General features: G+C 35.7%; 1 protein-coding gene across 3 annotated transcripts in view; it reads left to right on the top strand.

Moving 5' to 3' along the window:
* LOC145686354 (uncharacterized) overlaps nucleotides 1–17,188 on the top strand; it is a 91,066-nt gene that overhangs the window by 28,307 nt on the left and 45,571 nt on the right. For all 3 annotated transcript variants that reach the window (XM_081759607.1, XM_081759606.1, XM_081759608.1), the window contains exon 2: nucleotides 9,918–10,104. In XM_081759607.1, coding sequence (XP_081615733.1) covers nucleotides 9,947–10,104 — 158 coding nt within the window. In that variant the 5' untranslated portion in view covers nucleotides 9,918–9,946. The remainder of the gene's footprint in view (nucleotides 1–9,917; nucleotides 10,105–17,188) is intronic.

The raw sequence follows: 17,188 nt of genomic DNA, 5'->3' as shown, positions 1-17,188 counted from the left end.
TGCTCGTGTGTAAAACGTTACATATACTTCCGAGTAAGTTTGAGACTGAGTCAGGTTGGATGCTACTAACTAAAGATGAAAATAAGACGTCCGACGAACTTACAACTCAGCTGTGTATGTTCGAAAGGAACTTTGCGTTAAATACAGACAGTTCCAAAGGGGTCTAGGATGTTTCGGTGTAGGACGTTTCGGTGTACGGATGTTACGGTGTTCGGGCGTTTCGGTGTAAGGACACTTAGCTGTAAAGGATGTTTCGGTAAATAGCCTAATATTTGATTGTATTAATCATATGGTTGTAAAGAACAGTCATGAAGTGTCAGTGTAGCTACTCTGCAATAGTTTAAACTGATTAACATTGTTATTGAGTCTCATTGTTATTGAGACAGTATGATAATACAACATCAATCCATTCGTAACAATAATTTCGATTCAGAAGTATCCATAGACGAATTTTATAGAATAATAATCAAATCTAATTCAAAGTCAAATTTACTGCAAAGTAATCAGCTTAATTTCTGAATAGAAATAAATATATTGCACAAAGTTCCTAAGATACAGTAATAATACATACAAACTGAATAATACCTCAAAGGAATTTTGTTGAAAAAATAAAGATACATAGAATCACTCAACTCAGAATCTAAAATTGCACGCAATTCCTTTTAAGAATGAAATTACATCAGATTTGTAATTTTCCCAAACGTTGCTCATTCTCTTCGTAACATCGGCTATTTTTCTTTGTTCTGACTTTATGCCCGCCAATTATTTGTTCCATTTGAACAGCACTAACAAGGAGACTTACGGAAGTGTAATTTAATGATTTGAATGAAATTTGCATACTTGTAGAATATCAAAAAATAATCGACACGTACTTTTTTTATTTCGGCAATGGTGCGGGTTTAAGGGTAGAAACCACCCTTTGAATGTTAGGGGTGGCCTCCAAGCATAAACAGAAAATAATAATTAAATTAGAAGGTTAAATGATACGGCCAGCTTACTGCCAAGAGGGTTTTAGGACAGGTGATTCAGAATCTGACGTTAAAATTACAAAATTGAAATTGGTGGACCCAATATGATGACTACAATTACAAATAATCTTCTGGTTTGAAATGCTCTGCAGTTAGCCAAGAACAATTATAATTGACAGGGGCTAATGCGAGAAGGTACAGACTGATTTGAAACCCCTTTCTGTAGTTATTTTAACAGGACGCTTGATTAAAGTAAATCTATAGCCAAATTATTTAGAAGCCAGACCCAATGCATTTGTCGCGAGTGTGAAGCAACACATGTTGTTGGAAAAGAAAATATTTATAACTCTGAAAAATATGGTTTAGTTTGGAAATTCAGACGGGACTTACTCTAGTGTTTACAGGAACACAAACAGTAGAAAGTGTGGCACAGTCAGTAAATTCTATGTCTCGTAGCTACACTATACAGGCTTTAATTTCTGCAAATAGTGTTTTGTTATCACCGCTGTTAATTGTTTTGTAGGAAAACAATGGAACATTTGATCTTATAGTCCAAAACAGCCTCTTTAAATTTGAAAATATCCTTGTGAAAGCATCAAATCCGGAAATATTAACATCAAGTCTTGTGAGATCATGGTTTCAAGACATTTTTCTTCAAGAGTTTAATGAAAAGTTCATTTTGTTATTAGCTTCGTGGAGTGGTCACAATTCACCAACTTTGAACCTGTTTTAAGAACAAAAGAGTAACTCATAATAGAAACCATTCCTGTAATAACAACTGGCAGGATTCAGCCTCTTGATGTGTTATTCTTTAAGCCGTGGAAAAACTTCTTGAGACATTTTCCTGACACTGTCCTCTACAACTATAGCATGAATTTACATCTCCGTAATAATATAATTAAGATCCCATCACTGATTCATAATCATTTTTCTTCTCCTAGATTTTCTAATCTTATTGAGTATGCATGATATAAAAGTGGTTATTTGGAAGAAAAAACCACCTGTGTTTAAAAATTTCCTTTCAAAGATTGTGCAGCACTTTGCGATTCGCGATTCGTGCACAGTTCTTGCCGTAATAAGGTATGTGCGGTGTAAACAATCTTTATGCATCACACACGTTTTTACGGAGTATCATTACCGTAAAACGTTTTCTCAATCAATTCATAATTATAACATTTGAGGATATATGAAGTTCTAACAGAGTGAGGCGAGGGGACTCACTATAAATAAGCACCTCGAATAGTGGGAGGTAGAGACTTACTTTAATCAAGCATCCCATTAAAATAAGTACCGAAAGGGGTTTCAAATTGGTCTGCAACCTTCTCCCTTCCAATTATAGCAGCATTTAATTTTTATTTTATTTATTAAATTATATTTTCTATTTCATGAATTTATTTCTCCCTAACGAATAATTTTCATTTTGAAGAGTGGATGTTTCGGTGTAAACATTGGAACTTTTACACCGAACCAGCCTCACACCTAAACGTCCTTACACCGAAACATCCGTACACCAAAACGTCCTACACCGAAACAGCCGTATCCCGTTCCAAAGTTGTTCAAGAAGCATTAGTTGCAAAATCGAACAAATAAAAATTAAGTGATAAAGCAAAAAGGGAAGAAACCAAAAGGAAATGACGTGTGTAATTACTGTTCACATGGTCATTGGGATAGGCAGTGCAGAAAGTTTATCGCAGACGGTAAACCTGCAAAGAACAAAACGGGAAGTAGTGAAAATACCGCAGCAACAAGTGTAGCGTTTACAACTTTTTGTGTAGATGCATGTTCGGTTGAAATAGACTCAACTGCTTGGTGGGTAGATAACGGTGCAACGAAACATGTCGCAGATTGTGCAGATCATTTTGTTGATTTTGAACATATCGAAAGCCCTTGTAGTATTAAATCCACCGGAAAAGAGAAATTAATGGCAATGGGAAGAGGTACCATACGTGTATTGTCCTCTGTGAACAATAATTGCAAAGAAGTGACACTAAAAGATGTTTGGTATGTCCCGAACATTAACAGAAATTTGTTCTCAGTGCTAGCAGCCCAAGATCGGAACTCAAAAAGTGAATTTACGTCTTCAGCAACGGATTGTTCACTTAAGGTGAACGGTGAAGTGTTCTTGTGTGGATTCCACAAGATAGGTGACTGCTTGTACAGCGGGGGACACTTCTAAATGGTACAACTTAGCCGTAAATCTCCATATGGCTGTACCATTTAGAAGTGTCCCCCGCTGTACAAGGCAAGTATACAACCGTTAGTACCGGAAAAGGGCAGTAGAAGTGAATATTGCAAAGAGTGAAAGTACCTTATTGCAGTTATACCATGAAAGGTGGGGACACCAGGACAAGCGTCATGTAAGAGCAATACTACAGAAGGAGTTAGGTGCAAATGTTCGATTAGAAAGTGACATTTGTTAACCCTGCATCTACGGTAAATCGCATCGGTTACCTTTTGGCAGCAGACAAGCATCAAAAGTAGCAGGTGAATTCGTGTCGGGAGACGTGTGCGGACCGTTCGATGAATCGTTTCAGAAGAAACGGTATCTAGTTGTGTTCAAAGATAGCTATACAAAGTTTCGCTATGGCTCTTATCAAAGAAAAATCTGAAGTAAAAACGGTGCTCAGGCATGTGCTAGAACTTCGGGACACGTAATCAAAGAGTTCCTAAGTGACAATGGAGGCGAGTTTGATAATGAAGATGTTCGTGCAGTTCTTAGTGAAGAAGGTGTTGTACAAAGTCTAACAGCACCGTATACTCCAGAACAAAACGGTGTAAGTGCCTACGAACAATAGTTGAAATGGCAAGAATTTTCAACTATGCAAATGAAGAAGCTGCATTTCCCTCAGCAATATGGGCTGAGTTAGTTTCTACGGCGATTTATGTCCTCAATAGAACAGGAAAGTCATTAGTGGAAGGTATGAGCCCATACGAGCTTTGACTAGGCAAGAAGCCAAGGTTAAAACATCTACGTATTATTGGGTCTACATGTTATGCGCACATTCCAGTGCAGAAACGAAAGAAAATGGATAAGAAGGTGGTAAAAGGTTTTCTTGTAGGCTACGATGGTGGTGAACGATATAGAATCTGGGTGAAAGAAGAACAAAAGGTTATTTTGTCCAGAGCCGTTACGTTTCAAGAAAAACTTGTCTCGAGTGCGAAGAACATGTTCAGTTACCCCTTCGTGATGTGAAATCCGAGAAACCAAATGAAGGTCAACACCAAGGAAGGCAAGCAACGGAAGAAGAGAACGACTACACAGAAGAAAGTGATGAAAAAGAAGTACCAAAATCACTGATCTTTCGGAACTTAGGAGATCGCTCAAAAATAAACAAACCAGAACGTTTCAACGATTACGTAATGTCGGTAGAAGTAGTAGTTAATGAGAGAGTACTCCAGAAACGTATGAAGACGCTGTCAGCAGCAAGGAAAGTATCTACTGGCGTAAAGCAATGGGCAGTGAGATATCTTCATTGAAAGAAAAACGTAGGAGCTAGTGAATCTGCCAGAAGGATGCAAGGCAATTTGAAATAAGTGGGTGTACCGTGTAAAAACGAATCCAGACGGAACCATTGACAAGTATAAAGCAAGACTTGTGGTGAAAGGATTCAGTGAGCGTCAGGGTGTTGACTTTAGTCAAACCTTCAACCGTGTCGCTAAGTTAGGCACAATTCTCTCCTTGTTAAGTGTCGCAGCGAGTGAAAACATGCACTTAGCTCAATTCGATGTTTCAACCGCGTTTCTCTACGGTGAGTTAGAAGAAGTTATATACATGAAACAACCAAAAGGCTATAGTGATGGCGCGAATCGTTTATGTAAACTTCGTAAAGAAGTTTGTACGGGCTGAAACAGGTTCCAACGTGTTGGAACAAGTTTTTCGTTTTGTTTTGTAAAGTTAGGCTTCAAAGTAAGTGAGGCTGATCCTTGCCTGTACATCAGGGAACGAAACGGGAGAAAGGTTTTTGTAGTGTTGTATGTTGATGACGGTCTAGTTAGTTCAACAGAAAAGTGCGAATTAGAGAAGAACTGAAGACTGAATTCAAGGTCACAATCAAGCCAAGAGATAGAACGCGCAATCGACGGTTCAATCAAAATAAGTCAACAAGCTTATACAAGGAAAATCCTTCAAAGGTTTAACCTCAATGAGTGCAAACCAGTGTCCACACCGATGTTAAAACACAGTAGTATCGAAAGAAGGAATAGTAAATACAACAAATTGTATGAAGTTTCAGTTCCATTTCTTAGTAAAGATGCAGCCACATCTTTAGTTTCCAGTGTTCAGGATTGTTACATGTCTAGTTTCTACATAATACATGGACTACTTCAATGTATTATTGTTATACACCTATTGTTATGTTTATCTGTGTTCCTTACTTTGTAATTACGTTTCTTTATTCATTTTCACAACGTTTATCATACGACTGCTGTGATACATGTACACGAGAATCCTACAAAGTCGTTCTCCCTAAAAAGGGCCTATAAAAGCCTTTTTTAAAACATTCATATTTGTGACATAGTGAAACGAACTGTTAGTTTCTTTGTGTATTTTGTGGAAGAAAAAGAATAAATGCAGGGAAAGGAGAAAAAACAAGAAATGTCAAAACTGCATTTTCGAGAAAACGGCGTTTTTATATTTTAAACCGCGTAAAAAAGAATAGGGTAGTGATATCTTTTGCCTCTTTTTGCACGGACATTTGGACATCTACGCATGCATATCATATACTGTCAAATAGTACGAAGAGTCACCATCAGATAGGACAAAACACCCGATAAAGCACACACATGGACATTCCCTGTTTTTTCCCCTTACCCTTCAAATGTATGTTGCTCTGGTAAGGTGCACATATACAAACGTTAAATAAAAGATATATCTATCTTTGAAATGTTTACATGCAATTTTTTCAAAACATGGATTCCCGTTATCGGCCCTTATTACATAGAACTCCTCAATTTCTTACCCTTTCGAATTATATACGCATACATTGTGGGAAAACTTAATTGTATTCAAACAAATTTTGAAATACATTAAATTTAACTCAGCTGTAACCGAAGAGGCCGTATTCATTCAATTTTAATATAACAATTAAATTACTATAATCAAGTAAAATAAAGTTTCAAAAGTTTGGCGACTTACAAATGCTTCATAAACAGTAACTATTATTGACAACTCTCCCACCTCGACATTTGTATGATTATCACTTGATATTTTGTCCAGAACTCGAAAGAAACTTTTTAGAGCCTTCGCATGCATCCCATCTTCAAGTTTCGTAGATTTCCGATAAAATGCTGTACTTTTTTTTTTTTAAATCTTCGGCCATTATTATTATTACACGAAAAACAAAGTACGTACTACCTAGGTATTGAAAGTGAAAATACACATTATTATAAATAAATAAAAAAAAAGCAAAACAAAACGACTCAGGATAGAAACGAAAATGTTTACAAATGACAAATGGACTAATAGACAAAGTGAGCATTAAGCAGTGGGCATCGATTTTGAGCCAGTGATATTACGAAATTGAGTTAAAAATTCCCTCAGAAATGACCAAAAATTCCATTCGTACTGCCCATCTTTTCTTAGTATTCGCCCCCCCTCCCCCTCTTTGGACCAATGGACAACAAAAGCGCTTGAACTTCGATAATGTGCACTTCATTTACACTGACCTTTCTCAACCCTTAACTGTGGTAATTGAACCGAATCACTATGTGGGGACACTGTTTATGGCAAGGCGGGAGCACCCTTCTTTCTACTGTGATAATACCACCCAATCCATAAGAAACACGTGCAGTTAACTTCCTTTTGTTTATGATCCATTCCCATTTCAAAGATATATTTGGTAATGACATCCTTTAGCAAGGTTGTTGAAGTGTGCGAAACGATTGATGAGTGTTACATTTGTGTTTTGTGCATATGGTGGAATTGTGGAAAGAATGTCGTCGTCTTTAATCGTACTGCCGTAGTGCTTAATATAAAATCTATTGGAAAGGTAAATTTCCCTACATTTTATCTCATATTCGTAAAATATCTCTTTTACTCTTTTTAAATAATCTTTCCTAAAACTCCCTTCATCGCGGGAAATTTTCCTCAAACTAGCATCACTTGTAAGTGTGGCATTGGCGCCAATTGATGTACGAACCTATATCAGTTGTGAAGTGTTTTACAGTCAACCACACAAAGATTCGACTTTATTGTTCTTTTGATGTATTTTTTCTGTATCTCAGTCTGTACAATAGTTATTTGAAGCTATCTGGAAATTTTTCATAGTAACACTTTCTTTAATAAATATTTACATTTAAAAAACCCAAAATTAATTTCCCAGTTTGGCGCCCTCCTCACCTGGCGCCTTTTACGAATGTGTTGTTCGCAGGATTCAAGATCCGACCCTGGATTTGATGCAATGACGAGGGAGTGTGTCCGAAAGGAGCGGGCGCGTCAGCGACTGTAGGTTTTGGTTGGATTCATACTCCCAACGCTCCACTTGTAAACAGTACATCATGTCTTTCACACAATTTCAACAACTGACGCTCGTTATTTTTGTATAATTCTATAAAACTCAAATACAGTATATCATAATCTTGACATATATGCGCCATTTCCACACTACTTTTCCCACCAATAAAACAACAAGTGTACCTCTCCGCCAAATAGTCCATTCCGCCTGTACACACGGTGCCGCTTGCATCAAAAGCAGCCTACAACAATCACTTTTTTAACTTCAGCTATTTTCCTCACCTGACTTCCACTCACTCTTTCTCCCAAACCAAATTAAATTCTCCAGTCCATCTGGTAAATTTCCAAAAATTGGTCCGGCGACAATACAGCACTTGACTCGTTTCTAAGACAGTGGGTTTGAAACACTTATACGTTACACTCTATTACCTGTTTACATACTACTGCATCAATACATGAATTCTTATACTCCACAATTTAACTTCGTTTTTCTCGGTAGTTACTCACTGTACAGTGAAACGTTTATTACCTTTTCTTCTTATTCTTGTGCTGACATTTCGGATGATTCTCTTCATTTCCCGTATTATTATTTCGGGGCACTTAACCGTGTAATTTAAAGGGGCATCGCATCGTCGACATAGTCGTTGTGGCTGTAAGTGCAGAGTTTTATGCAAGAAACGATCATTTATAGTTAGACCATTCCCTGTGAAATCAACAAAGACCAAAACCTCATGGTGTCAGATTTCAATGGAACTTTTTGTACATGTAGAACTTTATGAGAGATGATCATGCACCAAATTGTAGCCCTGTATCCCCTGTAGTTTCAGAGTACAGGGTGGTAAAAAATGAACAAATTTGATGTTTTTTGTAGAATCTTATTAGCTTCAGTTGGTCATATCTCCCGTAAATATTGGCCTAGAAGGAATAGGCTACAAGATATGTCAGGAATATTTATTTATAAATCAAATTTATTTTTTGGGGGGGAAATCCCGGGAAAATTTTGGATCAGTGATATCTCAGAGTGCCCATTTGATTTCCTTGAAATTGGGTACCAAGGTAGCCCCATATGTCCTGCATAAGTGTGCCAAATGTCAACTTGGGTGAAGAATAGTCCTAGAATGTACAATGATTTTCGTGTGACCATGTCGGGAGAGAGACACCTGGAGTGCCAATGTAACAACTTACCAATTTGTCAATATTAATGAAGTAAGGTGTAAGAAATATTTAGGTATTACTGACCTGCTGGAAGTGATCAATTGTCAATGGTGCCTGTGTCGACTGGCCTCTTGCATCTCTTTGTTACTGAGCGTTATGTATGACCAGTTACCGTTATGAAATCAAGAAGAGAAATTATGTCACAAGCAGGCATGAGAGCACATCTGGTATATCTGGAAATACAAAGGAAAGTGCTGGTCTGAATCATCTAAGCATTTTGACATAGTGCTTAGGATTAAATTAGTTAAGAATGAACAATGAATTCGGCCACGTCACGTGGAATGAATTACTTCCTTTCCCTCTTGCAGCTAAGAAAAAAATACGTTTAACGACAGTTTCCGTTACAACTGTTACATTGGGTACTACAGTATCACTAGTTCTTGCTACATTTTAAAGATCTACCTGCTGTTCTAGTGACCAGTGCGTGCGCCTTTGGTGCACTTAGTCCCGGGTTCAATTCCCGGTGGGAGAGCGCACAAAATTTAGTTTCACTGTCATTCACTTTAAGTAATCATCCGTGGTGTTTAGCCTATCGTGAAACGTTAAACTAAAATTTCATTTCATGTTACATTTTAAAGTATAATAATCCACCGACTTGTCTAATACGCTGCTTGGGTTAGTTTGCAGTTAAATCTCGAAAATTACAACCTCTAGCGCGAATGAAATTTGCATCTTTGACATGCATTGCAGTGCGACATAAGTATATAAGCAGTACATTTTTCGTACTTCTATCGCGTATATATTCAATTAAGTATTGCTGAATAATGTTTCATTTATAAAATAACATTGTAATATATATTGCAACTTCTTACAAAATTACACTACGCAGTTTTGTAAATTCGAGTTACATAAATTTCAAATTACGTCAAGATTGCGGAACGCATTACTTAGTAAATCAGGGGCCACATTATTATTACGAAGTTACGGGCTGTCAGATTACATAGTCATAAGGAATATCGAATAAAAGTTAAGTTCTTTATAAAACATCGTTAGTTAGTAGTTAAATAATAATTCAAGCAATGTTCCCGTGTGACTTGTTTAGCAACGTACTATGGTTGGTGAGGTAATTTAATTAAATTGTATAAATGCAGAGTAAATTAAGATTGTGTGAAGGGATATTTCACTTTTTTTCTTTTTCGTTTCCTTTTATAATAGTAGTAGTAGCTATGGTTTTGCAATTTTAATTTATCATTTGGTCGAACATGTTTCATAAATAAGCGTTTTCTTCACTTGGACGAATTATCGTATTATCGTTTCTAATTTTTGTTTCTTCGTTCTTTCAGGGTCATAATACAGTATTTCCCATATTGAGATGGCTACGGTTCAGTATTTTTGGTTGAAATGGAATATTCATCAAGACTTGTTGGGGTCATTGGAAACGTTTTTAACCTCGGAGAGCTTCGTTGATGTCAATATAGCGGTCGAAGGTAAAACATTGAAAGCGCACAGAGTAATTTTATCAGCTTTTAGGTAAGACGTTTTCCGTTTGTAATATTTTTCTAAAATTTTACGAAGTCAATTTTGATATACTGTGAATAAGTCATGAAATAATATTGTCTTTAATATTACTATAATCGATGCATGGGAAAATCAATCTGGCAAACACCCCGGAATAGAGAAAGGGAGCACATTTTAAAACAACATAGAGGGATGTTTAACCGTTGCTGCTGTTACGAAACTCAAAAGGACGTAAAACCCAAAATCCCTTCTCCTTTGGTATGAACTTGTTATAAGTGATGGTAAGAAAAACATGCATCAAATTTGAAATATACAAATACAAAAGAACGATTCTGAATCTATAAAAATGTAGGTGAGAAGCTGCAGTTTCTTGATATTTATTTCTATCTTAAGCACAGATAGTACAGCCTTGACAAATATGGAGCCCACACTTCTATTTATTCCTTAAATATTCCCGGTTTTCTCATATCTGGCCCTGCTGCCTTTCTTCTTTTGAGTTGGTTAATATATCCTATTGTTTCATCATTTGAATTTCTTCGATTTTTACGTCATGATTGGGTAAAATTTTCATCTGAGCTCTCATATGTTCGTGCATTTCATCATCATCTGCCTGTTCATCCTGTGGTAGAATTTTTCTTAATTAAGTAATTGACAGTATTTTCCCATCCTTTTGTATATTCTTCATTTTCATTGTTGATAATATGGTAGGTTCCATTATTTTTTAGCTGATGATTTTGTATGGTTCACTCCTATAGATCTAAATTTATAATTTCTTTTATGTATTCTTTCCAATTATCCAGTTTTACCTCTTTAATTCTGCTGTGGTAGTTTTCCTTTAATTCTCTATATTTCTTTATTCTTCTTTCTTTCAGTTCTAAATCCCATGTAGCTTGATAATCTTGTTTTTGTTTATAGGTTTTGCAGCTCTCTTCCAGAAGTTTCTTATTTTGTTTTCCACGTTGCATTTTTATTTTGGTTGTGTGCGTTACTGCATTAATTATTTCTTTTTCTGTTTTCTCTGCTAGTACATCCACTTTACTACCATTATTTTCTATATCTGACAAATGTATTTTATTTACTTTAACACTGATTATTTCGAATAGAATTACATTATATTCACTTAGGGTAGCCGTAGCTAATACCTTCTAAATTTATAAACCTGCTGCTTAACTGTAACGTTGATAAGATTACGTCTGTGTTGGTTCACCACGTTGAGTATTCCTGAAAGTTGATGGATGACCTTCTCCATTTATTATTACTAGTTCATTTTATATCAACATGTCTTCTAGCTTCCGTCCATTGTCATTTGTTATTCTATTATGCCATAATGGGGATTTAGCATTTACATCCATGCATATAAGAATGTATCATTTTTAAAAGATTCACAAAAGTTGGTCAAATTTATTAAAAAACGGTCATTTTCTAGGCTAGTTTGACGATAGCAGTTTCCAATATTAGAAGTTGCCGATTTGTGCTCTTAGTTCTATCGCCACTATCCACGCATCTGTAAATTGGGCTGTGTCTTATTGTGCTTATTTGTGTTATTGTTACGGTCATTTGTTTCTCTCCTATGTGATTTCTGTTTGGTTTCCTCCGGTTTTGCACCTGGATTAAGTGATAATAGACAAAATTAAGAAAAAATTGTCAAATGAATATGGGTCGAAAGCGGCACCGTTTTGACGTGAAAATCCTTGAAAAAGTGGATTAGTTGCTGATGTAATGTCGAGTTCTCACAAACATGGGAAACTGCCGTTGTTAGTTCGAGAGATTAGTCGCAATTGACAGATGCAATGGTGTTATGATGGGAGCGGGGCGGTCGCTGTGCAGCGAAGATCTCTCAAGGCAGGTAAGGAATCCCTAATGAAGAATAGATATAGACCAGAAAAAAGTGTCACGATGCGCAGGGAGATACAGAAGCTGCAACAATGTACAAACAGGGACCCCAGCGGGCACACAAAGAGGGCTTTTTCAGGGGCAGTGCAATCAGATAAGACAGAAATAGAGATTGATCATATTGACCGAGATACAAAATGTTACGACTCCTGAACAACGAGCAGACGCCACAAGAGCAATACAATATTTGCATGCCACGAGGAACAATGCTGCTAACCGCACACATAATGACTCCTGCAGAAACATAGATAACTCGACTCGGTCAGGTGTAGTGGTAACAATCATGGCCATAGTGAAGTGTCATTTAACATACAAGCATACACATTAATACAAAATTGTTGTTCATAATGACCTTGGACACGTACATATAGATTATTCTCCACCTTGGATGTTATGAAAATCGTTGATATCATCGCGGTTGAAGTCATGCTACATAATTAAGTGTTGCCGAAACCATTTAGGAAAATTCTTACAGACGCAATCGATAAGATAACTGTTATGCACACCTCCATTGAAAATTGAACCTGTGTCAAATATTGATTGCCAGGCGGAATATTGGGATTGATTACCAGTCTGTAAATAGGCGATTGGTAGCCTGTTTTTTAACGCGGAATAAGTGAATGGAAGTTTTTTATTTATGACATCTCGTCATGTGTTTGCGGCTACCGAAATATTGGACGATTATTGTTTAGGTATCTACTGCATTAAAAAAATTTTAAAAATATTGAAGATAAAAAATAAATTATTGTTCAAGAATATAAAATATTTAAGAATTCTTCAATTTCTATGAGGTTCTTCAATATAGTAAAACTGTTAACTTAGTCAATGCAACTGTAACTTAACTTATCTAGTAAAACTGTTAATTTAGCTAACTTGGGCAGATTGGTGTCGGATATGCATTTTCCCATTAGATGTGAATTGCCAAGTACTCGATAAGTTTGATACCTTTGTACTTTGAAAACTGTCCGCATTTAAGTAAGGTATTTGTATACTGTTGACATTAAATTTATTTCTTGATATTGGACATGTAAAGTACTAAACCAAACATTCGACTTTATAGTGATGTTTTCAATTCTTGGAAATCTGTCGGAAGAGCCTTTACGATTCATCTTCCAAAAGATCGGTAGGGATATGGAGGAAAGACTTGTCTATTGAAAGTGATTATTTTCTTTAAATTACTCGAGGTTATTGTACTGTTTATTTCTTTTTATCCCAATTGTCGAATAGTGTGAAAGAATTAGGTGCCATTCAGTTTCCTTATTCGTATTTATAATTCATAGCATTTGGTAGTTAATCCAGATGGATGTATTAAGATATGCATGTCCTTCGTTTCTTTCACATGTTCGAAACATTTTCCTTCCGGGGAATATTTACAGATTACCAACAAATGACTATCGGACTCGCGTTGTTGAGTGTAAGAACAACGATGATAACGGCACAAGCTCTCGTTTCATCCGCTGTTCACTAATCAACTCCCAATATCAGAATAAATGTAGGGTGGTTTATAAATCCATAACTAATGATTACTTTTGTTGTGTCACTACTTGGAGAGGGTGAAAAAGAATATACGTGCCGAGTAATTCTTGGAATTAAGAATCTTCTGCATCTGTTGTTATATGCCGAAAGGTAAAAAAAGAAAGAATTAAGGAGATCCTGTAGCATTTTGTAGGTAATTAGCATGTTGAATTTACAACACTTAAATCTTGTCTGCGAATGGCAAACTAAGAGGAATATTACTGATTTTATATTGATGAAATGATTTTCGTATACAAACTACGAATTGTACGCATATAATGATTAGTTTCTACATTATAAGAAAATATATCGATTTCAATGACGAAACGATGCTGACCAACATATGTTTCATTGTAATATTTAACATAGAATCAAAGATTATACTATTCACTGTTAACCGTTACAGTACCAAGACCCCGTCGTTTCCATTACGTTTTGTGTGACTTAGAAAACTTCGAATAATCGAACTATCTGTGTTAATATGTCATTTGCGTATTTTGTCTCGATTTTCAACAATGTATGTGTATCCGTGTGTCGCAAAGAATTCTATCAACAAATGAGTGGCATTAAAACCCAAAATGAGTTCATTGTACTCTTCTAAGTAAATAGTGTATTAGCTGTAAAAAACACTGCGACAGTATGGCTTTGGGAACAGCAACAAATGACAGTAATTTCAGTTAATACTTGACAAATGTTGCGATATTGGCTGCCTGGTCGTTGTGCAATTTCTTTGCATTTGCTTTAAGAATTACCGTACTTATTAGTTTAGCCTAAATGTTCATTATAAGTGGTGAGCAAAGTATGAGAATTCTGTGGGTATTATTTGTATATGTAAAATAACTACAGTCTTAAGAGTAATCAAGACGGACGTATTTATTTTCTGCTTATCAGTTGAATTTGAACAAGTTACAAAATCGAAAGGATCGGAAAGATGGCCTATTTGCTTCCAAATTATACTATTAAAAAAAGCGAGAAAGGTGAAATCTGTAAACAATAGATGAAGTATTCGGCAGAAAGTTTACAATTCAAAAACAGTTTAAATGAATGTGATACGTACTTATCAAAAATGGCAGGGGGCTACGTAAACAGTAACCGTTCATACTTTCCGTAATTGGTAATACGGCCAAGCGTAACATCATTGCTTACCGCTGACTACGTCAGTGATAGGTCTAATGAGCCCCATGTATCGCACTTGCTACTGAATACTTGAACGGTAACCGTTCTCACTTTGGATAGCCGATAACGTGCAGATTACCGATATCCCCCAACATATTATAGTTATAAATGCAGCCTATTCTGAAACAAAAATCCCAGTGGTTTCGAAGCTCATATATTTGTAGTTGAGTTTTGCAGTTTGCACACACTTTGATGTGCACTTTAGCAATAAGTAACTATACATATTATGGCTACAAATATGGTTATTAATTGCTAAAAATAGCTAAAAATATACCATCATCTTAAAAAGCTGTTCTTCATGTGTTGTTTCAGCACCATTATAGATTCCATATTCTTTTTATATATCTTGACAATAGGTCAGCGTACATATTACTATAAATAAGCTATTTATTGTTTTTGCAGCATTTGTCTCCTAATAACGTAAAAACCCGAATTTTATTGTCGACTTTACACTTTACTAACTATGCTACAAAAAAGAATTAATCTCTCAGCTCAGCAGGAAATGTTAGACAGAATGAGGAGGAGTAGTGATTGGGTAGTTGGCGTTTAGCATCAGAACCGAGGCTATGAGATACGTGAATCTATTGTTTAAGGTGGAATTCGAACTACCGTAATGGGTGTAAATTTTAAGGTAGTCCCACTGGAATTGAACCCGGGATTCCATGTACACTCATGTCTAAAATGATAGTCGCGTATCTATAACTGTCTTGTTGTAGAAATATAATTTGATAATGGTTTTGCAGCGTACTTTTAATACTGTTACTGTGTGTATAATCGGGAAATGTATATTTGTGGTAAATTTCATAGGAAAAGAATTTTAAGTACGAAAATTAGAACGAGTAAAACAAAATGTTGCTAAATGGACTTTTTTTTTTTGGTTATATTGTTCTTATTTAGTGCTCTTTTGACATGAAATTTACCACATACGTGTCTTTGCCGACTATACGCATACTAACATTATAGGAAATACCGGGCGAAATCGTTATCAAGTTATATTCCGACAACATATTTATAGACATGCGACAATAATTTTGGACGTGACTGTACCAAAGGCACACACAATAGCAATTGGACTAACGGGTAGGACAGGGGAAATATGTGAGTAGCGTAGGGTTAAAGCGCCGAACGGTAGAAGCTGGCTCTATATACTACAGGTTTGGCTGGTTTAAACCAAGGTGGTTTAAACAAACAAACAATAATAATAATAATAATAAAAAGAGAATGCTTTAAATCTTGTGAACTTCATGGTAATGTTTCCTTATATAAAACCATCTGCATTAGTTTTATCTCCTTTTCAACTTTTAATCAAGGCGTTCATGTTCAATTCTCGGTCAAACCACAACACTTCTTTCAAGTGTAAACCAAGTAGCAGTTAGAATGTCACTTCAAACGAAAGTCTTGGATAACCTTGGTATTACATAATGATATTAAGCATAAACATACGAAACAAAACCAAATTATGTATTTCTGCTTGCCTACATGCCTGTTGTTGGTTTATAAAGAAGCCAAGGTTGCTTAAATATATTGATAGAAATCGGCAAAATTTATCTACTGCCTATGTAGCTTCCAACGGTAGGTTGGTTTGGACTTTGTTGTAATTTTATTGAATGATATCTACATACTAAATTTGTAATTTAATACCTCAGTTTTAACATACTGATTATGATACGTTGACCTTAATTTTTTTTTTTAACATGGCTTTTGCCAACCCTGATATAATATTTTGTAAGCTTACATAATATGTAGTTGTTTAATTACATTATGATTCCCCTAACTTTATGCGATGTTTTGTATTGATACTTATATCTCACAACTGTGCGTTCAGCTGGAAAGTTCTGATTGTTCTTGCAGACAACAATACGATTGGAGAGTCATGTTATGAAAAGAATCGTACTAGCGATTTAAACTGGCATATGTGTTTCGTGGGCTCTACACACTTAGGGGTTTGTAGGAAGCAATTGTTCATAGATTTCATCTGTAATAAACGGTAAAGTTGAATAAAAGAGGGGAGAGAATATGATAATTTACCTCGCTTAAAATAAATTCTATCTACAAATTCACCAATTGTGATAGCCATTAACTTTGCTTGTACCTTAAAATTGTATAATAACGGAATTTTAACAACAAATCAACTATCGGGTTAGTAAGCAGTATGTGGCCATTTTATTTAACCAGATTTTGTCCACCAATTACTCGAAACAGAGCGAACTTGTGAGAATAGCAATTTCAGATGTGCAGAAGACTTGTCATGAACGATGTATACAATTTGTTGTTACACATCAATTGCACAAACTTAAAAGATAAGATTAGGTCTTAGTAAATGTATTAGGGTGGTCTTGATATAAATAAAATAAAAGAATTTATTCAAACATGAAGTAAACATGCTTTTTCCTCTGATGGAAGCAAGGGTGAAAGGAATTTGAAGTCGTAGCGTAACCTAAAATACTTGAAGCTGTAGAGATATCTCACACAAAACGAATTCAGGTTAGTAAACAGTATGTGGTGATTTTAT

Source organism: Thermobia domestica, chromosome 5, assembly GCF_964235325.1.
Source record: "Thermobia domestica chromosome 5, izTheDome1.hap1.1, whole genome shotgun sequence".
In the NCBI taxonomy this organism is placed as follows: Eukaryota; Metazoa; Arthropoda; class Insecta; order Zygentoma; family Lepismatidae; genus Thermobia; species Thermobia domestica.
The sequence above is the reverse complement of the archived record's forward strand: the minus strand, read 5'-3'. Positions and strand labels throughout refer to the sequence as shown.